This window comes from Phoca vitulina, unplaced genomic scaffold (genome assembly GCF_004348235.1).
Source record: "Phoca vitulina isolate PV1807 unplaced genomic scaffold, GSC_HSeal_1.0 scaffold52, whole genome shotgun sequence".
Taxonomy (NCBI): domain Eukaryota; kingdom Metazoa; phylum Chordata; class Mammalia; order Carnivora; family Phocidae; genus Phoca; species Phoca vitulina.
Genome location: NW_022589755.1, coordinates 9,301,471 through 9,329,051, shown reverse-complemented (window position 1 = coordinate 9,329,051; position 27,581 = coordinate 9,301,471). Strand labels below are relative to the sequence as shown.

Genomic DNA, 27,581 nt, shown 5'->3' with positions numbered 1-27,581 from the left:
GACCCCAGCACGACACAGAGCAGGGCGGGGTACACAGTGGACACCTGAAAGTTTCCTGAATGAAAGAATAATTGGAGGACGTTTTTCCTAAGGTTGTAACAGGGGTTTTTTAAAGATTTAAAAAAACCACATCAACTTGCAGACAACCAACTTCATTTATAAATTTATTCTACCCCTCTCCCCAAGTCGCAAATGTATACACAAATTTAGCTAGTAGGAAACCAGAGTAATGAAGCATCCTCCAGTCTCAGCCTCGTGCTTTTTGAGAGGGGATTCTTTGCATTTCCACACACCCTGATCCCACCCAGTGGGTGAAGCCGATGCATCCCACAAGGTCTGGCCACATGGAAGGACACGCAGGGCTGAGTTCTGAGTGTCGGGACGTGACAGTAATACCACATCAGGGTCAAGATGGTGCAGGGGTTTGGAGCTTGGGCCCTGGTACAGACTGTCCATCCTCTGGTCCCACTCCTGCTTCTTTCCTGCCTGTGTGTCCTTGGGCAGGTGACTCCCCCTTTTTGTACCTCAATTTTCTCATGAAAGAAATGAAGAAAATACTGTTAATGGCCACTATTTATTGAGATGATGGGTGGGAAGGGGTGTATGTCACAGTCGCTTGGCCTCCAGCAACCTGTGCTCCAGAGATGGGTCAGTGCCACAGGGCACCCCCAGGAATAGCCATGGAAACTGGGCACTGAGCCCTCTCACCTGGCTCCATCCATCACTCCTCCACCCAGTGCTCTCTCTCTCGGTACCTTCTTCTCATTTATCTACTCAGGTCACTTCCGATTTGATTTGATTTGATTTATTTTTACTTAGAGCACAAGCAGGGGGAGCGGGAGAGGGAGAAGCAGACTCCCCACTGAGCAGGGAGCCCGATGCGGAGCTCAATCCCAGGACCCTGGGATCATGACCCGAGCCAAAGGCAGATGCTTTACCGACTGAGCCACCCAGGCGCCCTCACTTCTGATTTTAAAGACACCTCCACCCAGGACCCACCTCCTCAGTTCCCTCTACAGTCAACTTCTCCCCCACTTCTAGAAGGAATTAAGATGATCTTTCAGGACCCCAGTTTCTTGGTTTTCTGTCTGGGTAGGTGTTGTGTCCAGACCACCCCGCCCGCCCCCACCCCAGCCCCCCCGGCGCCCTGGCAGTGAGGTGAGGGAGGGAAGAGTTGAGAGAAAGCCTGCCCCTCCTGCTTCACCTACAGCTTCTTGGAACCCGGCCCAGGTAGAATGGAACTTGGATCTGACCCCATTCATTAAATGCAAAGATTTCAGGTGTGGTCTGGGGCTGCTTGGACCGGAAATTGAGGGCCCCCCACTCTCAACGCTGCCTCTGGGAAATGTCTTGGGCCTCTGTGGAGATCCCTAACCACCCCTCCTCCCCAGTAACTGCCTCCCTGCTCCCCTCTCCCTTACCAGTGCTCTCCAGCACCCTGCACCCCTTTTCCATCTCCTTCCCTGAGCCCTGACCCCCACTCTGCTCTGATTACTTCACCACCTTGGACAGCCAGTCCCTCATTGGCTTCATGGCCATGGGCAAGTCCCTTTGCTTTCCCTGGGCCTCAGCTTCCCCATCAGGGAGAGCGTTCATAGGATCACTGCGCACTCACACACATCGGCTTCTCTAATTTTAACGAGGCTTGTACCCATTTTGAAGATCCCTATGTCCTCAGACACATCCTAAAGATGACTTCCTCATTCTGGGGCTCTTTTACTCAGGCAACATAACATGGACGGTCTGCAGGACAGAATGCAGACTGGTGGGAGCCACACCCCCACCGCATCAGTGAGATTCCCGGAAGAGACACCCCATAGTAAATGCTGGTTCCTGGATTGTTCCTATCACCCCTGTGGGGAAGGCCACATGTCCCATGGGGTTTGCAAGGGTCCCAGCGTCCTCTTTGGGGTGGGGAGGTGTAGTGGGTTGAATGGTGGCTCCCTAAGAGATATGTCCACACAGTAACCCATGGAACCTGTGACTGTGAGTGTATCTGGGGAAAAGAAAAAAAAAAAAAAACCTCTGTAAATAAGTTAAGGATCCTGAAGTGAAATCATCCTAGGTTTAGGGTGGGCCCTAAATCCAAAGACAAGTGCCTTTATAAGAGACACGAGGAGAAGGCCACATGAAGATGGAGGCAGAGACTAGAGATCTGCAGCCACAGGGCCTCAAGGCAAGGAATGCCTGAAGTCACCACAAGTTAGAAGAGGCAAGGATCTTCCCCCAGGGCCCTCGGATGGAGCACGGCCCTGCTGAGTCTTTGATTTTAGATCTGTGGCCTCCAGAACTGCGAGAGAACAGTTTTCTCTGGTTTTAAGCCATCAAGTTTGTGGTCATGTTATGGTAGCCCTAGGAAACTAAGAACGGTTAAGACCAACTGGTGGCCTAGTCTAGTGGGATGGAGGTTGGGCCGAGGGCTCTGGAGGCACGAGGGTACCACTGCGTGAAGGGGGACGGTTGGACCGGTCCAGAGCCCCAGGAGAGAAGGGCAAGGGTACACAGGTCAGCAGATTTGGATGGAACATGAGGAATGTGATGGCAGTGTGCTAAGAGAGGCCACGGAAGAGGACACGTCAGGAAAAGCTCAGGGACTTGGAGGACAGCTAAACAGGGGGACGAGGCTGAAGGACAGGTTGGATTTAGCCTTAGGCAGGATCCATTTTTCTACCACAGAGGGGGTGATGGGAGGGCACTGCCAGAGAGGACCCTGCACAGACATCCCGGTAGGTTGTGCCAGACTGAAGGACTGCGGGGTGGGGATCTGTTGGAATATTCCACGTGGGGTCTCGTAGGGTGCCACAGATCAGGTTAAGGGGGAAGATATAGCATTCAGTGGATCAAGTGCAAGCCAGGATCCCCCTTGTTTTCCCCTCAAAGAGAGTGGCGAAACCCAGCTAGAGCCCACCTTAGATGCCGGGACAGAAGAGCACTGAACCACACTGCATTTCTTTACAATGGTCTGTGCCAATTCACAAAGGAAAGGGTAGGGGGGGAGGTTCCAGGGAAAAGGATGAGTCCCAGGGCAGGGTAACATTTACCACCGAAATGGGGGGCGGAGTCGGGTCACAGCTTGATTCAGCTCAAGTCCAGTCCGTTTTTCCTCCTGCCAGAAGAGCGAGCCTGTTGTCTTCCTGGCTGGGACGGCTCAGGTCCGTGTGGTTTGGGGCTGGGGTGGAGCGCTGAGCACGGTGGTCTGTTCCGAGGAGCTAGGGCTGGAGGGCGCTTCGTGGGACCGCTTCACCGGCTGGGGGCTGGCCCCCGCGGAAGGGACCGCGGGTCAGGAGAGGCTCACTGAATCCAAGTGCCATCAAGATCCCGGTGGCTTCCGCGGGGCCAGCGCAGGCGGGGGTAGCACGGGGAGAAGGCCACATCGGGGCACACACAACCACGGACAAGTTCAGACTTGAGCAGACTCTTGTACCTTGGCCGCGGACACCGCCTGGGACGCGGGCTGCGGGTCCCGGGCGCAGAGCTGGGCGCGCACCTCCCGCATCTGCGCCTGCAGCTCCTCCAGGGCGCTGGCCGTCGGCGCCGCCTGCACCCGACCCTGCAGGGCCTCCAGCGCCAGCGCCAGGCGGCCCACCTCGTCCTGCATCGCGTCCCAGGCGGCGCGCTGCTCCTCCTCCTTGTGACGCTGGTGCGTCTGGTGGCGCCAGTACTCCAGCACCAGGCAGCCGCCGCCCACGACGAAGATGGTGGCCTCGCCCAGCAGCTCGGCGCCCAGCTCGGCGGCCGCGTCCTCGTTCAGCGGCTTGATGACTGTGCCCCGGAAGCCCATGATGCGCATCTTGGTCCGCATCTCCACCCAGTGGTACACTGCGGGGGAAGAGAGGGGTCAGGTCGTGCGCCAGGAGCCCCCTACAAGCCCCACCCCGACGCACTTCGGGCGTCCAGGCTGGAGCAATGGGGACACCACCACCAGAACCACGGGGGGGATCGCCTTAAACAAGACCCGCACTGGCCTCGCCCAGAGATGCTGAGTCACTGGCCTGGGGTGACCCCAGGGTATCTTTTTAAATTTCCCAAAGGAGGGGCGCCTGGGTGGCTCAGTTGGTTAAGCGACTGCCTTCGGCTCAGGTCATGATCCTGGAGTCCCTGGATCGAGTCCCACATCGGGCTCCCTGCTCGGCAGGGAGTCTGCTTCTCCCTCTGACCCTCCCCCCTCTCATGTGCTTGCTCTCTCTCATTCTCTATCTCTCAAATAAATAAATAAAAAATAAAAAAAAAAAAATCTTTAAAAAAAAAATAAATTTCCCAAAGGATTCTGCCAAGCAGCTGGGAATCAGAAACCCTGCCCAGGAAGGGAAGTCCTCAGTCTGGTTGAGGGGTGGGGGGCAGGAAACGCCCCTGTAGGGCTACAAAGAGCTCCCAGGACACAAGGTCCCTGGAAGGTGTACAGATTCAACTGTCAGAGGCTTTAACCTTAGCCCCCTCTGTTCCTCCCCTCAAGCCATCAGCAGGACAGCCAAGCATTCCTCCTTCCCTGACACAGTCGTCCAACCACTTCTCAGGAGAAAGAACCCCCCCCCAGTTTCTTTCCGAATCTTCCCCAAATTCAGAGTTAGGGCTGCTGGGTAGGGGGCCCTCCTGGCTCCAAAGAAAGGGCCACTGGCATGTGGGAATGCATGTGAAGCGACTGTGAACAGCAGGTAACCGATCCTCTTGGCAAGTCTGGTGGCTCCCATCCTCCTCGATTTTCACCAACCCTGAGGATGTAGCCAACAGTCTTGGGAGCTCTTCGCGGCGAGGTGCGGGGCATGTACCTTGGAAGAGGCTCACGAGCCGACTGCTGCTGCTGGAACAAAAGCTTTCTTGCCTAGCTGCTTCTTTGTGCAGGGAGATTCTCAGCCTCTGAGTCTTAAAAACCAAGGCAGAATTATGCCGGACCATGACTCTCTCCTGCAGTAATTCATATTTGTCCAGGATACACAAAATCGCTGTCTAGTTCATTTGGAGACTCATGTCCAACACCGCACTTCACTTCTAATGTTTCATAATCATCCACGTAAATGCATAATATATGAAATGTTTTAAATGCATTGTGCACTAGTAATTTTAAGAATCCAGAGGAAGTTATTTGAACATTTATAACCTTATGGTCCCCGGAAATGAAACAAAAATTAAAATTTGGATTTCTGTACATATTTTGGTTGCTGACACATACTTTATTAGACAGAATTCTGCAAGGGAAGTGTAAACAGAAGCTCAAGGACAAAGTTCAAGGAACAATGTGAAATTTCTGACTGTAAAAGAACAGCTTGTTCGTTTTTTTCCCCCTTTAAACCAAGAGTAGCAGGCGCCAAATCACAAGTTACGTGAATTGCATTCAATACTCTGAAGGAAGGATGGCGCCAACTCTGAAAATATCAATATTCATGACACACCAGAAATTATAGCCTCTGCATCTACTTGAATTCATGGAGAAGTTTTAGCTGTCACCTTGAAAATGCACTAGAGGGTATATAACTTTTCAATGTTTTAAAGGGGCGGAGCAGCAAAAATGTTGGACGAGCTCTGCCTGGAGCCAGCAGTAGGATCTAAGGAGCACAGCCACCCCCCACCCCCATCCCCCCACCCGTGAATGCCCGCTGCGGTGCTCACTGTTACCACTAATTGTTACGGAGGCCCTGGTGTTGTGGGGTTCCTGGGGTCCGGGCTGTGCAGACCCCTCCCACACTGAGGTCCTAGCTTCAGGCCAGGCTGGGGTCCCCCTGGAGCTCTGTCACCTACTGCAAGGACAGCCCACTTTGAGCCGCCTCTGTAAAATGGGGAGGTGATGACCACACACCAGCCCTGGGGTGCCGGGCCTGTAACTGTCACGTGATCCTTCATGTCAGGCCCACAAAGCATAGCGGCCGGAGAGAGGTGAGGGGAGACAGCACCAGCCTCCACTGGCTCCCCTGGGCGAATGTCCCAGCACCCCACTGTGGACAGAGCAGGATGACCTGGGTCAGTGGTCGAGCCTGGGTGTACAAATGGGAGTGGGCACGAGGGGTGGGGGCGCACATACAGGCGTAGGAAATGAAATTGAAGGGTGTGTGTGTGAGAGAGAGAAGGCTTTCAGAGCAGGGGCCGATGGCAGTCTCTCAGATTTGGGGTTCAGGAAACAAGGTCCATGTGGGAATGGGGGGTTGGCAAGAAGAGGTAGCCATGAGAAGCCAGGACAGGACAAGACTGAGGACAGCACCTGACCCGGGGATCCAACAGGTCCCCAGATGTCTCCCAGACACACTCACTGTGTCCAGACCTGACCCCGGCTCCCCACCCCCAACAGACACTTGTTTCTCCTCCTGGGTCCATCCTGTCACCACGCCAGAGACTTGGGACTCAGGTGTTCCCCTCCCCCACAGCCTCTCAGCCACATGCCTGTCTCTGTCTCCTGAATGTCTCTCCCACACCCCCACCCGCTGTCCTGGTCCACACTCTGTCCCAGCTCTGACCAATGTCCCCTGACCTGACCTCCCTATCCAGGGACCTTTGTCCCTCCTGCCATTCTGTGTATTCCCTTCAGAGCACCTATCACAACTGGGACTGATCTGGTCACCCAGTCACTTGTCTGCACTCTGTCTCCACGCCGGCCCACGAGCCCCACGAGGGCAGGGCCCAGGGCTGTCCCAGTCACTGCGTGTCCCCAGCACCGGCCAGCAGCAGGCCAGGCACACCAGTGATGCTCAGTATATCCTGCTGAATGTGTCAGTGGGTCCCCGCCCTAGCCTCATGCCCCTGCCCCTGCACTATGCTAGGGGCTGGTTAAAACACAACCAAAACACAAAAAACTGCCATCTTTTCATTACCAAAATAAAGTTTGAACTATAAAGTTCACCTGGTCCTGATCCTTGGGCCCACCCCAAACGGTCCCCCAAATCTCACCCTAACCAGCCTTTCTTTCTCGTAGCATCATGGCCCTGACATCTGATAGTAAGCGTACATCGCTCGCCTCTGAGTTTTTCACCTGGAAATTTGCTCCTTTTTACACATTTTCTATTGAACCCCCAGCCCCGGTATAAAAGATGAGCACTCTGTCCCCATACAGCCTGTCCTTCCTCCGCCCCTCTGCCTCCCCATTTTTACAGGTGATTTGTATACATTTGTTGTACTATTCACTTGTCACTGTCTTCCTCCTTTCGAGCGCCCCCACTCCGCCCCCATCCCTAGATCAGATCATTCTTCCACGTTATGGAGGTTGACCCACAGGTTGTTTGATGGTTACAGTAAGGCCCCTTGTACTCTGTCTAAAAAAAAAAAATTTTTTTTAATAAACAGCATATACGACGTGATGATCACCGACACACCATCCAGTGTGATGTGATTAAGCTAGAGAGGAGCCCCTTGGGTGGGCTGTGTCATGAAGGGGGCCACCTGGAGGAGAGGGCTCAGCGGCAAGGTCGCATGGTGTCTCTATTCTGATGTTCTATCAAGCCACTGAGAAATCCACCACATGTCAGTCGGCTCTCAGCTGGACAATGATTTTCTAAAACAACTTGGCCTTCCCTCATGTGATATTTCTAAAACTGCAGGCCCTGTCCCACTAGTGGGTAATGCAATCAATTTCAGACTAGCATTAAAAATATGATCAAGAGGAGCGCCTGGGTGGCTCAGTCATTAAGCAGCTGCCTTCGGCTCAGGTCATGATCCCAGGGTCCTGGGATCGAGCCCCGCATCGGGCTCCCTGCTCCACGGGAAGCCTGCTTCTCCCTCTTCCACTCCCCCTGCTTGTGTTCCCTCTCTCGCCGTGTCTCTCTCTGTCAAATATATAAATAAATGAAATCTTTAAAATACAATATGATCAAGAATATAACAGAAACCATCAGATGGCCCTTGAGGGCATCATGCTAAAAGAACTAAGTCCAAGAAAGGCCAATACGATACAATCTCACTTATATGTGGAATTAAACAACAACCAAAACCAAGCTCATGGATACAAATGAACAACAGCAACAACAAAAAACCCCTAGAATATAACAGAAAACATCAAAGGCAATCTTAAGTAGTCAGGACAAGTATGGTTACACAAAACTTTTGTTCTTGTTTTGTATGTGACTGTGTGTGTAACTGGAACACAGTCAAAAGGCTGAAAGCCACTGTCCTAGACTTTGATTGGAATTCCAGTGAACCTACAGATCATTTCCAGGATAGTGGCATCTCCCCGATGTTGAGTCTTTCAATCCACAATCCACAAATGTAGTATGTTTCCACTTAGTCTCTAACTTTCTCTGCAAGTCTGGGGGCACCTGACTGGCTTGATCAGAAGAACATGTGACTCCTGATCTCAGGGTTGTGAGCTCAAGCCCCATGTTGGGTGCAGAGATTCCTTAAATTAAAAAGATAATACAGTAATTTTTCTCTGCAAGTCTCTTTGATCATATTTATTCCTAGGTATTGATTTTTTTGACGTTATTATTCATGGTATTTTAAATTCCACTTTCAGGGGCGCCCGGGTGGCTCAGGCGGTGAAGCATCTGCCTTCGGCTCAGGTCATGATCTCAGGGTCCTGGGATCGAGTCCCGCGTCAGGCTCCCTGATCAACAGAGAGCCTGCTTCTCCCTCTGCCTCTGCACCTTCCCCCGCTCATGTTCTCTCTCTCAAATAAATAAAAATCTTTTTTTTTTAAAATAAAATCTTTAAAAAAAAAATTCCACTTCCAACTTGGTGGAAGCTGGCATACAGAAATACAACTGAGTTATGTAAATGGGTTTTTTTAACCAATGACCTCACTAAATTCATTTTTTTCCCTTTTTAATGAAATATAACTTACATAAAACACACAACTAGCAAGTGTAGAGCGGGATGATTTTTTTAAAAACTTCTTTAAGATTTTGTTTTTAAATAATCTCTACACTCAATGTGGGGCTCAGTCTCACAACCCTACGATCAAGAGTCCTACGCTCCACCGACTGAGCATCCCCGATTAAGATCTAGAATATTCCTGTACTCCAAAGGGCTCCCACCCTTAAGCCCTCTTCTGGTCAGTACCCCCCCAAACTACTATCTGACCTCCCCTGATAGATATACGTATCCTCTCTAAGTCCTATTCTGACTTCTTCGTAGTAAATTGTTTGTGCTCCCTGTTCTATCCTCTTGTGCTCAGCATTATGTCATGAGATCTCTCGCGTTGTCACAGGCTTCCATGGCTCCCTTTTACCACAGAGTAGTCTTCCGCTGTGTGGACGGACCAGTTGGGCCTTCCATGCCCTGCCCATAGGCATTCAGGGTGCCTAGAGTGGCAGCTTTCCCAGCAGTGAAACGGCTGAGTCACAGGACACTGCCTCACCCAGGGGACGGAAAATGGGGAGGCAGCACTCTTCATCCATCAGCCGATTGACTCACACAGCCTGATGCGGGCGGGGCTCGATCTCACAACCCTGAGGTCAGGACCAGAGCTGAAACCAAGAATCGGACCCTCAACCGACTGCACCACCCAGGTGCCCCCAGAGCTCTCTTTTATTTGGTGTGTTTAGTATGTACAAAGTGGAACACTATTTTTATCATCTGATTACAGAAAATATGAATATACTTTCTGTATCCTTGAACTGTGGTGATATCTTTAGAAGACATAAATCTAAATTCTTGAAGGAAATATTCTGATTTAGTTTAGTCTAATTTAAGCTGATGTATAATTATAGAACATGCAAAATGACTTTTTTTTTTTTCCTATTTCACCCATTCCCTACCCTTCACTTCCCCTCTGGTAACCATGAGTTTGTTCTCTAAAGTTAAGACCAAGGGGCTGCTTTTTTAGCAAGAGGTGTGTCTGTGTGTGTGCTTTAACTTTTCAGTTGAGGAATGATATACAAAAAATGCACCATTAAGTTCAGCTCCATGACTTTTTACACTTCCAGGGGTTCTCAGCTGGGGGCGATTTTGCTCCCTGCTCCCGCCCAGTAGTCCTCCACAAGTTTTGACAACCAAACATATCTCTCGACATTGCCAATGTCCAAGGGAAGGAAGGGTGCAAGGCTTTTTCCATATGGGTATGCAACTGCGCCATTTACTGAACGATCATCCTTCCCCCACGGAGTTGGAGAGCTACCTTTGTTGGAAATCCACTTACGTGTGGGTCTAATTTTAGACAGTCTATCCTGTCCCATTGGTCTATTTGTCTATCCTTTACCAATACTCTAGCTTTACAGTTAAGTCTTTAAATCTGATGGTGTAAATCTTCCAACTTTATTCTCCCTTGAGATTTTCTATTCTAGGATCTCTAAATTTCTTATAAATTTTAGAATCAACTTGTTCCTGACAACTAAAAGCAGTGAGGATGTTTACTGAGATTACATTGAATCTATAGTTCAATTCTGAGAGCCTTAATAACATTACTGAGTCTTCCAATCCATGAACAGGGTAATCTCTCTCTGTTTTGTTGGTTTTTTTTTTTTAAGATTTTCTTTGTAAGTAATCTCTACACCCAATGTGGGGCTTGAACTCAGAACTCCGAGATCAAGTCGCATGCTACCAACTGAGCCAGCCAGCTGCCTCTTTATCTATTTTTTATAAGTATCTTTAATTCCTCTCAACAATATTTTAGGTTATCACAGTAGAGTTCTTGCACATCTTTTGTCAAATTTATTTCTAGATATCGGAAGAGTTTTGGTGCTATTGTGAATGGTATTTTATTTTATTTATTTTTTATTTTTTAAAGATTTTATTTATTTGACAGAGAGAAACAGCGGGAGAGGGAACACAAGCAGGGGGAGTGGAAGAGGGAGAAGCAGGCTTCCCACCGAGCAGGGAGCCCGACGTGGGGCTCGATCCCAGGACCCTGGGATCATGACCTGAGCCGAAGACAGACACTTAACGACTGAGCCACCCAGGCGCCCCGTGAATGGTATTTTAAAATCCACTGTCCAATTGTTAGTTTGCAGCTTACCAAAATACAACCGATCTCTATATATTCATCTTGTATCCAGCAATCTTGACAAAAATTATCTATTTTAATGGTTTGTTTTTAGTCTCTTTTGGCTTCTTTATGCACATAGTCATATCATCAACCAAAAACCAGTTTTACTTCTTTTTCAATGTTTATGCTTTTTTTTTTTTTAAGATTTTATTTATTTATTTGACAGAGAGACACAGCGAAAGAGGGAACACAAGCAGGGGGAGTGGGAGAGGGAGAAGCAGGCTTCCTGCAGAGCAGGGAGTCTGATGCGGGGCTCGATCCCAGGACCCTATTGTTACCTGAGCCGAAGGCAGACGCTTAACGACAAAGCCACCCAGGCTCCCCTCAATGTTTATGCTTTTAATTAGTTTGGTTTTTTTTTAAGTAAACTCTGCCCCCAACATGGGGCTTGAACTCATGACCCCAAGATCAAGAGTCACATGCTCTATGGACTAAGCCAGCCAGGAACCCCTTAATTCACTTTTCTTAATTAGCTTTTTAAAATTTTAATTTTCTGGGTGTGTGTGTACCTCTTCATAGTAGCTACAACCTCCAACATCATGTTGACCAAAAGAGGTGATACCTGTCTTACTGCAAACGTTGGGGGGGAAGTGTTCTCTCTTTTTTTTAAGTGATCTCCATACCCAACATGGGGCTCACACATCCTGAGATCAAGAGTCATATGCTCTAGTGACTGAGCCAGCCAGGCGCCCTGAAAAGTGTTCATTTTAATCTTTAAGTATAAATATGGTGTTAACTGAACTCTTTTGATAAGATAAGCTTTGTCAGATTAAGGAAGTTCCTCTCTATTCCTAGTTTTTGGAGCGCTTATATCATGAGTAGGTGTTGATTTTATCAAATGCTTTTCCTGTATAATATGATCATACGGTTTCTCTCATTTCTCCCATTCCTAAGGTGAATTACCTTGACTGCTTTTCAAATAAATGTAAACCAACCTTGCAGTCTTAGAATAAATCCCACTAGGTCATGATGTATTATCCTTCTTATATATTGCTGCATTCTATTTGCTAATATTTTTGTTTAGGATATCGGAATCCATGTTCGCAAGAGATCTTGGCCTCAATTTTTCCTTTCTTGTAAATGACTTTGTTAGGATTTTGCTATCAGTATTCTGTTGGACTCATTAAACAAGGAAGTGTTCCCACTTTCCCTATTATTTAGAAGAGTTTAGATAATGGTATTATTTCTTTCTTAAATGTTTAGAAGAATTTACCAGCAAAGCCATCTGGGCTTGTAGTTTTCTTTTCTTTTAAAAAATTATTTATTTTTGAGAGTACGTGCATGCAGGGGAGGGGAGGGGCAGAAGGAGAGAATCTTAGGCAGACTTCCCGCTGAGCATGGAGCCCAACACAGGGCTCCATCTTCCGACCCTGAGATCATGATCTGAGCCAAAATCAAGAGTCAGATGCTTAACCGACTGAACCACTCAGGCACCCAGGGCCTGTAGTTTTCTTTATGGGAAGGTCTTTAATTATCGATTCAATGTCTCTAACAGATACAGGACTATTCAGATTTCCTTTTTTTTTTTTTTAAAGATTTATTTATTTATTTATTTATTTGAGAGAGAGACACAGCGAGAGAGGGAACACAAGCAGGGGGAGTGGGAGAGGGAGAAGCAGGCTTCCCGCGGAGCAGGAGCCCTATGTGGGGCTTGATCCCGGGACCCTGGGACTATGACCTGAGCTGAAGGCAGATGCTTAACGACTGAGCCACCCAGGCGTCACCAGATTTCCTTTTTTTAAAAGACTTTATTTTTAAGTAATTGCTACACTCAACATGGGGCTTGAACTTACAACCCCGAGATCAGGAGTCACGCACTCTACTGAGCCAGCCAGGCACCCCGACTATTCAGATTTTCTATTTCTTCTTGTGTCAATGTTGTTAAATTGTGTTTCCCCAAGGAAACCATCCATTTCCTTTGCATTGCCAAATTTGTTGGCTAAAGTTTATTCGTATCCTTTTGTCATCCTATAGTTAGGATCCATCCAAACTCTGCCCCCAACATGGGGCTTGAACTCATGACCCCAAGATCAAGAGTCACATGCTCTATGGACTAAGCCAGCCAGGAACCCCATCATCCAAAAATGATGCCTCATTTTTTCATTCGTTTTAATGGAAATTTATGCTTTTTTTCCCCTTTGAGTAGTTATTAATCTTTTCAAAGAACCATCTTTTGGTTTTGTTGCATTTCTCTACTACTTGTCTGCTAATTCCTAGTTGTCCTGCAAGGATGCGGCTCAGGTGTTTCCTTCTTTGGGACTGAGTCAGATGCCCCCTGGGCTCTTACATCTCAGCCCTGATCAATCCTGGGTGTCACTGGTGACATCTGTTTCCCCCACTGGATCATGAGCGCTGCAAGGGCTGGGCTCACCCTTCCATCTCACACCTAAATTCACCTCTGCCAGGGATACCACTCCCCAATTCCTCTTTTCTTACCTCACCCTAATTCATCTTTTAGGTCTCAGCTGGAGTGTCCCTTCCTCCAGGAAGCCCTCCCTGATCCCTAGGCTGGGTCATACACAATCTCTAATGTTCCCAAAGCTCCCTGGGCTGCCCTCATCACAACACTGTTTATTCTGGGTTAAATTATTTTTAAAATATGATGCAGACTCTCCTTCTTAAAATAGTTATATAAATATGTTTCAACTAGGGGCACCTGGGTGGCTCAGTCGTTAAGCGTCTGCCTTTGGCTCATGATTCCGGGGTCCTGGGATTGAGCCCCAAATCGGGCTCCCTGCTATGCAGGAAGCCTGCTTCTCTCTCTCCCACTCCCCCTGCTTGAGTTCCCCCTCTCACTGTCTCTCTCTGTCAAATAAATAAATAAAATCTTTAAAAATATACATATACATATATGTTTCAACTAGCCTTATGTATCTTACCAGCCCCAAAGGCTGGTTTCACTGCTTTCAAGTTCCTTGAGGCCTCTGGCAAATTCTCCCTGCTGCAGGGGTAACTTATTTGTCACTGCCTGGAAACTGCACTGTGAGCTCCTTAAGAGCAGGCAGGTTCCCAGAAATACCCAGCCCAGAACCGGCATCAGGAAGGCACCAGGGAGTGTTCAATGAATGGATGAACAGCCCATCTTTCCTTGAAGGTTCCTCAAACTTGCTGTGTATAATGTCATTATTAGCATCCAAATTTTGTCAAAACATTCTTGTCTGTTACTGATTTTATACTTTTACTAAAGTTTGATGTTTAGCTTGCCTCCAAAGAATCAAAAGAATGCTGCTTTTCCAGAGGGGGAGAGGATGGAACAGGTTGCTTTAGCCCTGGAAAAGGCAATACTCGTCTAACCTGTTCATCAGCCCTTAGTCACCCTCTGGGACTTCTAACAACACTCCCCCCCACCCCCCCACCCCCGCCTCGCGTGCTGTTTTCACTTCCTGCCTGCGCACCTGATAAAAGAGGCACGCAGGCCACATTCTGCCATTTGGCTGTGGGCAAAGGAGTGCTCTTCTCTAAGCCTTATTAGTTCATCTTCAAAATGAGGACCCTTCTACCTGTGGGCCAATACTGCTGAAATAACGAAATGAGATCACGCAGAAACCTCTCAGTTCAGGGCCAGGCTTAATAAAAGGCAGCAAGGCTTCTGGAGTCATACAGACCTGGACTCAAATCTTGGCTCTCTCACTTTCTGGATGCGCCAGCTGAGCCTGAGTTCCCCCATCAGTAAACTGGGGATCAAAATATCCAAGTGTCAGGATTGGGAGAATGGCAATGAGAGACTAAGTGAGAAATCGCTCTATTTAGTAAATGTGAATCTAGCATCCTCTTTCTGACTCCTGTTTGGAATTTTATTCCTGGAAATATGTCCTACCCACTGGTCTGAGCTCGGATCTTGGGCTACATAAAATAGTTTTCGGTCTCCTCACTGGTCTCTGTGTCCTAGTCTTGTTCCCTTTGGGCTGTCCTTTGATCCCAGCTCAGACATCCCCTCCTCCATGAAGCCTGCCCTGATTCCCAGAGCCCTGGGCTACCCTGCCAAAGCTCTGACCACTCTGGGTAATCACTGTGTGGTGACAAACCTATCTCCCCAACTGGACTGTGAGCCCCATGAGGGCAGGGCTTGGGGCTGACTCCATCACTGCAGTGTCCCCCGCCCTGGCTGGGGCACAGAGCAGGTATTCAATGAAAGGGCTGATCTGTGTAAGTCCACAGGAGGTAGCCATGGCCCATGGGCATAGCTCCCTCTCGCCTGGCTCTACCCAGGCCCCTCCTGCTTTCTAGCTCATCTGTCCCCTCAACACAGGGAGGCACCGCACAGCGCCCGCTCCTCTGGGAGGTGTTGGCTTCTCTTGGCTCCAGTCCCCCACCCCTCAGGCTGCCCCATTTGCCCATCTGTCTCCTGCGGGAACCCTTTCCTTGGCCTTAGGGGCTGGTATTTCTCAGGACACTGCTGCCCAAGGTTCTCTTCTCATTCAACCATCACATCCCCACTTAGACCCTCCTGACACCAACTCCAGGGCTTGGATCTCCCTCTTCAGCCCCAGAGCTCCAGGCCCTGGGCACCTCGGACTCTCCCAGCCACAGCACAATGGCTGACCAGGCCCCAGGAGTTTTCCAGGGGAAAGGAAGGCTATGTTAACCCACTGAGTCCATCAAAATGAAGTACTTGGCCACAGCTAACCATTGTGAAAGTGTTTTCCTAAGCATGGAACTGCAGGTGGCTGGAATGTAGCTCTTTCCTCAGGAAACTGTGCCGCGAAGACAAGGACCCCTCTTCCTCCACAGTGGGGGCTAGGCGCCTCCGGAGCTTACAGACACGGGACAGGACCAAGCACTTCCTCCCCACTACTGGAAACACGTCTGCATGCACACAGTGACTGCTTCCTCATAAAATAAAGGGAAAGTGTTCCTAATATGGGCCATCACTCCACTGTGAGCAATGAAAGAGTCATCGTAACCACACTGCCTACTAAGTGTACCTACTACTCATCTAGCCCGGGGTGATGGAAGGGCCATGACAGGGACACTAGGTACTGAACTGTTAAACATGATGTCACAGGTAACGGGATAGTTAACTGTTTGAGAGGGAAGCCCTTTTTTTTAAGTATGGGGGGAATAAAAGCACTAAAACCTTATCTTCCCTATTAGGAGGTCAACAGTTAATAAAAAAAAAAAAAAAAAGGAAAATTTTAAAAACTAGGTGTGTTAGCACCTTCTTTAAACATATGGCGGTAGGGGCGCCTGGGTGGCTCAGTTGGTTAAGTGTCTGCCTTCGGCTCAGGTCATGATCCCAGGGTCCTGGGATCGAGCCCTACATTAGGCTCCCTGCTCAACAGGGAGCCTGCTTCTCCCTCTCCCTCTGCTGCTCCCCCTGCTTGTGCTCTCTCTCTGTGTCAAATAAATAAATAAATAAAAGAAATATGGTGGTAAACACAAAAAACAGCTGAAAGAGTTAAAGTTACCTGTGGGGAGCAGGAATTGAGGTGGGGAAGGAAATGGCTGCATTTTCTTCTTTTCCTTTTTAAAAATTTTATTTATTTAAGTAATCTCTACACCCCACCTGGGGCTTGAATTCAGGATCCTGAGATCAAGAGTCGCACGCATGCTCTTCTAACTGAGCCAGCCAGGCACCCCTGCATTTTCTTCTTTTTATGATAAATCACAGATGTATCTGACTCTTTAAACTAAGTACTTATACTCCTTTGACAACATTAGTAATTAATGTAATGTTTAAAACAGAAACACATTTTTAAAAACCTGCCCAAGCCAAGCAATCCATCCAAAAGCAACAGAATACACATTCTTCTCAGGGCGCCTGGCCGGCTCAGTGGGTAGAGTGCGTGACTCTTGATCTCAGGGTTGTGAGTTTGAGCCCCACGCTGGGTGTGGGAGATTACTTTAAAAATAAAATCTTAAAAAAAAAAAAGAAAAGAAAAGAATACACTTTCTTCTGAAGTGCACATGGAACATTGTGCATCACGTCCACTTCCAGGGGCAACTCAGACCCTCCTATGACCCCCAAGATCATACGTTAGGCCACAAAAAAGTTTAAACAAATTTAAGAAGTCTGAAATCATATCAAGCATCTTTTCTGACCACAGTGGTATAAAACTAGAAATCAGTTACAAGAAGAAAACTGAGAAATTCATAAATACGTCAACATGAAACATGCTACTGAACAACCACGAGCCCATGAAGCAATCAAAAAAGAAATGAAAAATACCTTGAGACAAATGAAAATGGAAATACAATGTACCAAAACTTATGGGATGCAGCAAGAGCAGTTCTAAGAGGGAAGTTCCCAGCAATAAACGCCTACAGCAAGAAACAAGAAAATTTTCTTTAAAAAAAAAAAAAAAAGATTTTATTTTTAAGCAATCTCTACACCCAACGTGGGGCTTGAACTCACAACCCCAAGGTCAAAAGTCTCATGCTCCTCTGACTGAGCAGCCAGGGGCCCCGAAACAAGAAAAATTTCAAACCAACAACCTAACTTTATACATTAAGGAACCAGAAAAAGTGGAGAGCCCAAAGTTGGCAGAAGGAAGGAAATGACAACGATCAGAGCAAAAATAAATGAAATATAGACTAAAAAGGCAATATAAGAGACAAGTAAAACCAAGAGCGGGTTCTTTGAGAAGATAAACAAAATTTAAAAACCTTTAGCTAGACTCACCATGAAAAAGAGAGCAAACACAAAATCAGACCCAAAAGACAAGGACGTTACAACTGATACCACAGAAATACAGACTACTCCAAATAATTATGTGTCAACAAATTGAACAACCTGAAATGGATAAACTCCTAGAAACATACAACTTTCAACACGGAACCATGAAGAAATAGAAAATCTGACTAGAACGATTATCAGTAAGGAGATTGAATCAGTAATCAAAAACCTCTCAACAAACAAAAGGACAAGAAATAACAAGTGTTGGCGAGGATGAGGGGGAAAAGGGAATCCTTGTGCTCTGTTGGTGGGAATGTGAATTGGGGCAGCCACTATGGAAAACAGTACGGAGATTCTTTAAAAAATTGAAAATAGAACTACCCTATGATCCAGCAATTCCACATCTGAGTATTTATCCAAAGAAAACAAAAATATGAATTCTAAAACATATATGTGCCCTGTGTTCACTGCAGCATCATTTAAAATAGCCAAGGTATGGAAACAACCAAAGTGTCCATCGACAGATGAATGGATGAAGAAAATGTGGTTAAGTGTGTCAGATACGGACAATGGGATATGATTCAGCCATAAAAGAATGAAATCTTGCCATTTGCAACAACATGGATGGACCCTGAGGACATTATCCTAAGTGAAACACATCAAAAAAAGATAAGTACTATATGATCTTACTTGAAGGCGGAATCCAAAACAAAAGCCAAAAAAAAAAAAAGTTCATAGATACGGAGAACAGACTGGTGGTTGCCAGAAGTAGAGGGCGGGGGGGGCCAGTGGGTGAAGAGAGTTCAGAGGAACAAACTTCCAGTTATGAAATAAACAAGTCATGGGGGGGGTCCATGTACAGCACGATGACTACAGTTAATAATACTATTCTGCGAGGGCGCCTGGGTGGCTCAGTTGGTTAAGCGACTGCCTTCGGCTCAGGTCATGATCCTGGAGTCCCGGGATCGAGTCCCGCATCGGGCTCCCTGCTCTGCAGGGAGTCTGCTCCTCCCTCTGACCCTCCCCCCTCTCATGTGCTCTCTCTCTCATTCTCTCTCTCTCAAATAAATAAATAAAATCTTAAAAAAAAAAAAAAAAAAAAATAATACTATTCTGCGAATTTGCAAGCTGCTTAAAGAGTAAATCTTAAAAGTTCTCATGAGGAAAAAAATTCTATAACTACACATGGCGACAGGTATTAACTAGACTTACTGTGGAGACCAATTTGCAATACATACAAATATCAAATCATCATGTTTTATACTTGAAACTAATATAATGGTGTTATGTCAATTACACCTCAATGTAACACAAAACAAAACAAAACAACTTGTCCAAGCCAGAAAGGTAAACACTACGTTTGGGTTTCCAGGCCTCTGCCGTGATCTCTGGTCCCATCCTCATGCACGTTCTGTACCCGAAGTCACCATATTAAAATGACCGTCGGATCAAGGTACTCTCCAGCTTAAAATCCCTCAATGGCTTCTACTGACCCTAAGATAAAGTCCAGACTCCTTAAAATGACCTACAGGTCTCATACGATCAGCATATCTTCTACTACCAGTCCTCCATATGTGCGGAATTACTTTCAGTGTTCAAAAATTTTTATATGTGTGCTCCCTCGGCCCAGGGCTCAGTTTAGGGGCCTCTCCTCCGGGAAGCCCTCCCTGACCCCTAGGCTAGGTCCGGTGCCCCTCTGGGTTCTCCCAGCCTCCTGAGCTCCATAGCCTGGGTATGCTCACTTGGGGCCATCACTGTCTAAGGAGTCTGTCTCCTCCAAGAGACTCTGAGTACCAGGACGGTGGGACAGGCCTGTGTTGGTTGCTGTTGTGTCCCCAGAGCTGCCCAGCACAAAACTGGACCCAGAGTGAGCACTCAGAGGGTTCAGGGAATGACAAAAAGAAATGAAGGAAACACACCAAAAATTAACTTTTGGTTATTAGTCAGCACTGGTATATAGAGGGTGCTCTCTTTTTTTTTTTCTTATATTTTAAATTTTTTCTACAATAAACATGGATCGCTCCTCTATTTCTACAACAAACATGGAAAAATGCTAATTGTATAGCCTTGGAACCACAGTTCTGATTGTAGGAGTTTATCACTTTCTTCTCTAAGAAAGGAAGCATGGATTTATTATCATTTTTTTAAGGTTTTATTTATTTATTTGACAGAGAGAGAGCACAAGCAGGGGGAGCAGCAGAGGGAGAGGGAGAAACAGGCTCCTCGCTGAGCAGGGAGCCCGACGCGGGGCTCCATCCCAGGACCCCGGGATCATGACCCAAGTCAAAGGCAGACGCCTAACCGACTGAGCCACCCAGGCACCTCCAGGAGGTATGGGTTTATATAAAGTATAGGAAGATACCAGAGAAACATACCCCTTTCCCCCAACATGCCTGGTCCATTTAGCGAGGAGCTTCCTTGAACTTCCAGGCCAGGGACCTGCTCTGCCCTCAGCCACTAGTGAGAGGGATGCAATCTGGCACCAGCCACCCCTGACGGGCTGACCTACAGGACTGCTGGGGCTCCGCGGAGGGGAACGTACGGGGCCCTTGTAGGGCGAGAGGCACGTGAGAGGTGCATGGCACTATCTGGTGACCCAAAGGTCTTAGGGCCACTTGACAAGGTCACTGTGAATAATCCTCATCGGGATGATGGGTTTTTGGGATGTTAACCGGGAAGTATCTCAGTTGGGATGTGAGGAGCCTCTGGATCTCTGTCAGGAAGCTCTGCCCCCACAGAGCGGGTGTGTATCAGCACGGCAGTGGGCTCTGCCGGCAGCCGGTGCACTGGGGCCCAGGGCCTGCTCCAGCTAGAGAGAGAAACTGGTTCCTCAGCTCGGGTGCTGGGCCCCTACACTCACCTGTTGACCCCTGCACCCAGCCCTCACTCTCCTCTCCCTTGAAATCCCTTGCCTCCCGCTGTGGCTGCTCTCTGATGGATTACCTGCGCCGGGCCCTGCCCTCTCTGAGCCTAGAACCCGAAGCTGGGTACAGGGGTGAGGCGGTAAGGCTGGGGAGGAGAGGTGAACACGTGACGTGGGGTGGGGGACGACAGTCTGAGCAGGAGTTTTTAAACTGCATGTCTATTGGGCGCCTGGGTGGCTCAGTTGGTTAAGCGACTGCCTTCAGCTCAGGTCATGATCCTGGAGTCCCGGGATCGAGTCCCACATCGGGCTCCCTGCTCAGCGGGGGGTCTGCTTCTCCCTCTGACCCTCTTCCTGCTCGTGCTCTCTCTCATTCTCTCTCTCTCAAATAAATAAATAAAATCTTTAAAAAAAAATAAAAAATAAAAATAAATAAACTGCATGTCTATGATCATAAGCTGCAAAACTGATCTTGTGTGTGATGACCAGCATCTCTTTATAGAAAAAAAAAATTAAATATACACTGTATAATTCCAATTATATAAAATTCTGGAAAATGCAAACTAATCTCCAGCAGGTCAGTGGTGGCCAGGAGGTCGGGGAGCGGGGAGAGGGGCTGGGATTACAAGGGGCACAAGGATACTTTGGGGGTGTCGGATACGTGCACTCTCTAGACTGTGGTGATAGTTTTGTGAGTATACATGTTGATCAAAACTTATCAAATTGTGGGGCGCTGGGCTGGCTCAGTTGGTTAAGCATCCGACTCTTAATTTTGGCTCAGGTCATGATCGCAGGGTCATGGGAACGAGCCCTACATTGGGCTCTGCGCTCAACACAGAATCTGCTTGAGATTCTCTCTCTCTCCCCCTCCCCGCTCGAGCTTGCGCGCTCTCTCTCAAATAAATAAAATCTTAATAAAAGCTTAGCAAATTATATACTTTAAATATGTGCAGTTTGCTGTATGTCAGTTATACTTCAATGAAGCCATAAAATATAAAAGAAACAGAAGGGAATAAAAGAGAACCGGATGGACTACGCCAGCCAGGAAGGAAGAGGGGCTGGTGTTGGCAGGGGGATGAGGAGCAGTTCCCAGAAGGGAGATAAGAGCTGCACTTGAGCCTGTTTGAGGAAAGCCTCCCAGGGGCTCGGAAGGCCTGGACTTCTGAGGAATGCACTCAGCCGCTCTGCCTCTCGTCTGTCCAGCCTGCGCTCAGAGCCTACAGACCCTGGCCCCCGCGGCCGCTCGGGCTGGCTTTCCGACCGCGAGCCCAGCCAGCTCTCTGCAGGCCGTGAGCCCGTTCCTCCAGCTGCTGCTTCTCCTGCCTGATGGAGGTTTTGTGCAATTCGGTGGTTTCTGTCAACTGACAGACTCTTTCAGTTTGCCGACCATCAAGGGGAGGTTCTTGGCGGCAACGAACGGGTTTTTCGCCCATTGCAACCCGAAGTTTTACGTACATCTTCCTCTCCCTAGAGTTTACTTGTGCCACTAAGTGTGTAAATGTATGACGGAACTGACCACCCCCTAGATGCTCTGGTGGTTTAATCTACTCCACGCCGTTTGAGCTTCACGTTTCAGAAATGCCGACACAAGGCTAGCATACTTAGGCTCAGTATCTAATGGCAAAACGTAGATCCGTTCAACAAAACAGGAAAACTATTAAACAAAGAGACAAAAGAGCTGAACTTGAGTGAGGAGAGGAGAGGGGTCCCAGGTGAGCCCGCGCGTGGTGCTGGTGACCCACACCGAGGCCTGGGCCCCAGGGCAGCATGCGGGGCTGCTTCGGGCGGCTCCCAGTGGGCCCGCGCAGCTGAGATGGAGTCCTGGCCATCCCCAAGGTCAATGCCGAGTCAGAATTCGACGACTGCAGGAAATACAACGGGAAGAACGACTGAGACCTGGGAAGCATCCTCCCCTCCACCCCCACCCCTCCTCTCTCCTCTTAAGCCTTCCATTTTTTTTTTTGATAATTTTTTAAAAAGATTTATTTATTTATTTCAGAGAGAGAGAGAGAAAGAGCACGCACAAGCAGGAGGGGCAGAGGGAGAGGGAGAATCTCAAGCAGACTCCACGCTCAGCATGGAGCCCAACACGGGGCTCGATCATGACCTGAGCTGAAACCAAGAGTCAGACACTCAACTGACTGCACCTCCCAGGCGCCCCCTAAACCTTCCATTTTTGAGGACTCGGGACATACCCAGTGGTCCCTTCTTTCCAAGAATCTAGGTTATAGGTTACAGGTTCCCACAGTGTGACCTTGGGTAAGTCACTCCGGTACTCAGGCTCCTTGTCTGCAAAAAAGACCTAACTGGAGAAGCTTCCAGCTCTGGTTGTGGGGAAAGGATGATGGCCTAACAGCCAGCGAAGATGAAGCATGCAGTTCCGGAACCCCTTACCCAGAGTTCTTTGTGGCACAGGAGACTTCCTTCTGTTAGCAAGTGCACAGGCTGAGCTGAAGGCCCCAGGCTGCTGAGTTCACCCCAGTGTGGTGTAGGAACTTCTCTCTGCACCTCCTCCTTCCTGGCAATTCTCCTGAGCTGGGAGCCTCTCCCCGGTCATCCTCATTGCACCTGAGAGGCAACAGGTCCAAGAGAGTAAAGTTGGGCGTTCAAGGATGTTTGCCACAGTGAGGCTGAGAGCAGTGTGAAGTGGGGAAAGAACCCAACTGGCTGGAAGCAGATGATTCCCTGTTCCTGCACGCGACAGTCCTCTGTGGCTGGGCCTTCCTGTCCCGTGAGGCTGCAGTGCTCTAAAGGGTACTTCTCCAAGTGCCCTGCCACACAGGCCCAGGATGTGTGAGAGGGGAACAATGAGACGCATCCTCCAGGATTTGCAAGACGGAAGGAGAAAGACCGGGCCCCCCAACTGCGCTTTGGCTGGGTTCTGCAGGCAAGGCTGGCCTGGGGACAGTCGCGGTTTCCCAGGTGAACTTCCAGTGTCCTATCACCAACTTCGTGGATGTCGTGGCTTTTGGCCCCTGGACGGCATTACGTTGATGTGTTTTTCAACGCAACGTTTAAGTGGGCAGCCTCAAAGGCAGCGGCTCCTGTGGTTGGTCAGTCCTGCAGTGTCATTCTGGAGGCCCGGCCAAGAGCCGATTCATCCAGCCCTTCTGATGACTGTGCAAGCCTCACTCTCTGCATTAAATTGCATTCTGCCTAACTTATTTTGAAATGCATCAAAAATAAGATGGACTGAGGCACCTGGGTGGCTCAGTCATTAAGCGTCTGCCTTTAGCTCAGGTCATGAGCCCCGCATCGGGCTCCTTGCTCAGTGGGAAGCCTGCTTCTCCCTCTCCCACTCCCCCTGCTTGTGTTCCCTCTCTCCCTGTGTCTCTGTCAAATGGATAAAAAAAATCTTTAAAAAAATAAAAACTAAAATAATTAAAAAAATAAGATGGATCAATGGATGGATAGTGGGATGGACCAATGCACTGAAGTGTGATAAAGCAAGCACAGTAGGGGCGCCTGGGTGGCCCAGATGGTTAAGCATCTGCCTTCGGCTCAGGTCATAATCCCAGGGTCCTGGGATTGAGACCCACATCGGGCTCCTGGCTCAGCAGGGAGCCTGCTTCTCCCTCTCCCTCTGCTTCTCCCCCTCCTCATGCTCGCTCTCTCTCTATCTCTGTGTCTCAAATGAATAAATAAAATCTTTAAAAAAAAAAAAAAAAAAGCAAGCACAGTAAAATGTTAGTGGGAGATCTCTGTGGTGGGTATGAGGGTGTTCAATTTAAAATTCTTTCAATGAGGGGCGTCTGGGTGGCTCAGTTCGTTAAGCGTCTGCCTTCGGCTCAGGTCATGATCCCAGGGTCCTGGGATCGAGCCCCACATCGGGCTCCCTGCTCGGCGGGAAGCCTGCTTCTCCCTCTCCCACTCCCCCTGCTTGTGTTTCCTCTCTCGCTGTCTCTCTCTCTGTCAAATAAATAAATAAAATCTTAAAAAAAATAAATAAGTAAAATAAAATTCTTTCAATGCTGGGGCCCATGGGTGGCTCAGTTGTTAAGCGTCTGCCTTCAGCTCAGGTCATGTTCCCAGGGTCCTAGGATCGAGCCCCACATCGAGTTCCCTGCTCCGCGGGAAGCCTGCTTCTCCGTCTCCCACTCCCCCTGCTTGTGTTCCTGCTCTCGCTATCTCTCTCTCTGTCAAATAAATAAATAAAATCTTAAAAAAAATAAATAAAATAAAATTCTTTCAATGCTGCTGTATGTTCGAAAATGTTCATAATAAAATGTTGATGAGAAAAATCCTTTCTTGCTAGAAGAGCCAGAATGTTTTCTTTTTCAGGCGACCCCTGATGATGCAGTGGACCTCAGAAATGATGAGAGCTCTCTAAGGCGGATGTGGAAATGTAACAGGTGAACTGAACAGCTGTCTTGGCCTCGGCCAGGTGCCCAGCAGAGGGAGAAATCTCCTGCCCATGAAGGGAGGCAGAACTGGGTGCAATGCTAAGGCTCCAAGAATAGGGGCCTCAAGAGTCCCTGGATTTCTGACTCCCCTCCCTGCGTGGCCTGAGATGAAGGTGGGAAGCACTCCCTTGGGGTCCCTTATATAGAAGAACATGCTGGTTACGAGCTAGTGGGATTCGGGGGTTCCCAGGCTGGAGTCATGGCAACACTCCCTCTCCAAGATTCAGTTTCCTCCTTTATAAAACGGGTTTAATAACATTGTAGTTTTTGGGGTTTTTTTTGGTTTTTTTTGTTTTTTTTTTTTAAGGGGGGGGCAGAGGGAGAGGGAGAGAGAGAATCTTAAATCTTAAGCAGGCTCCAGACCCAGCACAGACCCAGACATGGCAGTTGATCTCCCGACCCTGAGATCAAGACCTGAGCCGAAATCAAGTCGGACGCTCAACCGACTGAGCTACCCAGGCGCCCTGTACAATGGGTTTAATAATAATCCTCACTCACAGGGTTATGTGAGATCCAACAAGACTTGCCTGGCTCCATCTGGGGGTTTCAGTAAAGAGCAGCCATTGTTGTTCTAATTAGGCTCAGGGTGGGACTGCTGAATTTCAAAACTGAAAGCTTTCATCTGGTGTAGAGGAACAGGGCAGAAAACACACAGGGTGTGCTCCTGGAAGCTTGGGAGACGAGCAATATCCAGAGGGACCTCTCTCCTCTTGGGACTGCCAAGACCACAGCCTTGGGAGGGGCCAGGCCAGGACTCAGACCCAGTCTCCACTTCCAAAAGCCCTGTTTCCTGCACCAGTAGGATGACTGGGAAAACAGCCTCCAAGAAGAATGGACAGCTCTCCTTACATCAGGCTTCCAATTAACACATGGAGAAGGAAAGAGGGAAACAGAAATCAACACCAGGCAAATACTACAATAAAACTGCCACGGAAAGATCCACTTATGGATGCTAAAATTAGGCGGCAAAAGTTTGAGGAGAAACAAGATATCTGCATAGTCTCAAGGTCTCTTCCCCAAGGTATTTATTAACTCACAAAGGGAAAAAAGTAATACTGTGGACAAACCTAGCAGACACCACCTTAACCACATGACCAAAGGCAGTATGACCAGAAATAAGACAAACTGGGGCGCCTGGGTGGCTCAGTCGTTAAGCGTCTGCCTTCGGCTCAGGTCATGATCCCAGGGTCCTGGGATCGAGTCCCGCACCGGGCTCCCGGCTCAGCAGGAAGCCTGCTTCTCCCTCTCTCACTCCCTCTGCTTGTATTCCTGCTCTTGCTGTCTCTCTCTCTGTCAAATAAAAAAATAAAATAAATAAAATAAAAAAAAATAAAAGAAATAAGACAAACTGACATCATGATGCCCTGCTGTGGTGCGCTGAGGAGGACACAGCATCATTCCCGTGGCATTCCCGCCAAAAGTGCAGAACCTCTTTCCCATCATGAGAAGGCATCAGACAAACTCAAACTGAAGGACAGTCTACAAAATAATCACTACTCTTCAAAAGGGTCAAGGTCCCATAGCAACATTTTTCTGGATATGTCTCCCGAGGCAAGGGAAATAAAAGCAAAAATAAACTATCGGGACCCCATCAAAATAAAAAGCTTCTGCACAGCCAAGGAAACAATCAACAACACCAAAGGGCAACCTACAGAATGGGAGAAGATATTTGCAAATCGCATAACTGATAAAGGGTTAGTATCCAAAATACATAAAGAACTTATATAACTCAACAGCCAAAAACCAAATAATCCAATTAAAAATGGGCAGAAGATATGAACAGACATTTCTCCAAAGAAGACCTACAGATGGCCACAGACATATGAAAAGATGTTCAACATCACTCATCATCAGGGAAATGCAAATCAAAACCACAATGAGGTATCACCTCACACCTGTCAGAGTGGCTAAAATAAAAAACACAAGTAACAAGTGTTGACGAGGATGTGGAGAAAGGGGAACCCTCTTGCACTATTGGTGGGAATGCAAACTGGTACAGCCACTCTGGAAAACAGTATGGAGGTTCCTCAAAAAGTTAAAAATAGAACTACCCAACAATCCAGTAATCGCACTATTAGGTATTCACCCAAAGAATACAAAAACACTAATTCAAAAGGATACATGCACCCTGATGTTTATGGCAGCATTATTTACAATAGCCAAATTATGGAAGCAGCCCAAGTATTCATCAAGAGATGAATGGATTAAGAAGATGTGTTGTGTATACCAATATTTATAGCAGCAATGTCCACAATAGCCAAACTATGGAAAGAGCCTAGATGCCCATCAACAGAGGAATGGATAAAGAAGATGTGGTCCATATATACAATGGAATATTATGCAGCCATCAAAAAATGAAATCTTGCCATTTGCAACTGGATGGAACTAGAGGGTATTATGCTAAGTGAAGTAAGTCAATCAGAGAAAGACAAGTATCATATGATCTCACTGATATGAGGAATTTGAGAAACAAGACAGAGGATCATAGGGGAAGAGAGAGAAAAATGAAACGAGACAAAACCAGAGAGGGAGATAAACCATAAGAGACTCTTAATCTCAGGAAACAAACTGAGGGTTGCTGGAGTGGAGGGGGGTGGGAGGGATGGGGTGGCTGGGTGATGGACATTGGGGAGGGTATGTACTATGGTGAGCGCTGTGAATTGTGTGAGACTGATGAATCACAGACCTGTACCCCTGAAACAAATAATACATTATATGTTAATTAAAAAAATTAAAAAAAAAGATGTGGTGTGTATATACAGTGGAATATTATCCAGCCATAAAAAAGAATGAAATCTT

The 27,581-nt window shown here is 47.9% G+C and overlaps 1 protein-coding gene across 1 annotated transcript in view; it reads right to left on the bottom strand.

Annotated features, from left to right (window-relative positions):
* Nucleotides 1-1,124: 1,124 nt before the first annotated feature.
* Nucleotides 1,125-27,581, bottom strand: part of OPA3 (outer mitochondrial membrane lipid metabolism regulator OPA3) — a 49,951-nt gene continuing 23,494 nt past the window's right edge. Inside the window, exon 2 of the mRNA XM_032388084.1 lies at nt 1,125-3,819. Coding sequence (XP_032243975.1) covers nt 3,401-3,819 — 419 coding nt within the window. The 3' untranslated portion in view covers nt 1,125-3,400. The remainder of the gene's footprint in view (nt 3,820-27,581) is intronic.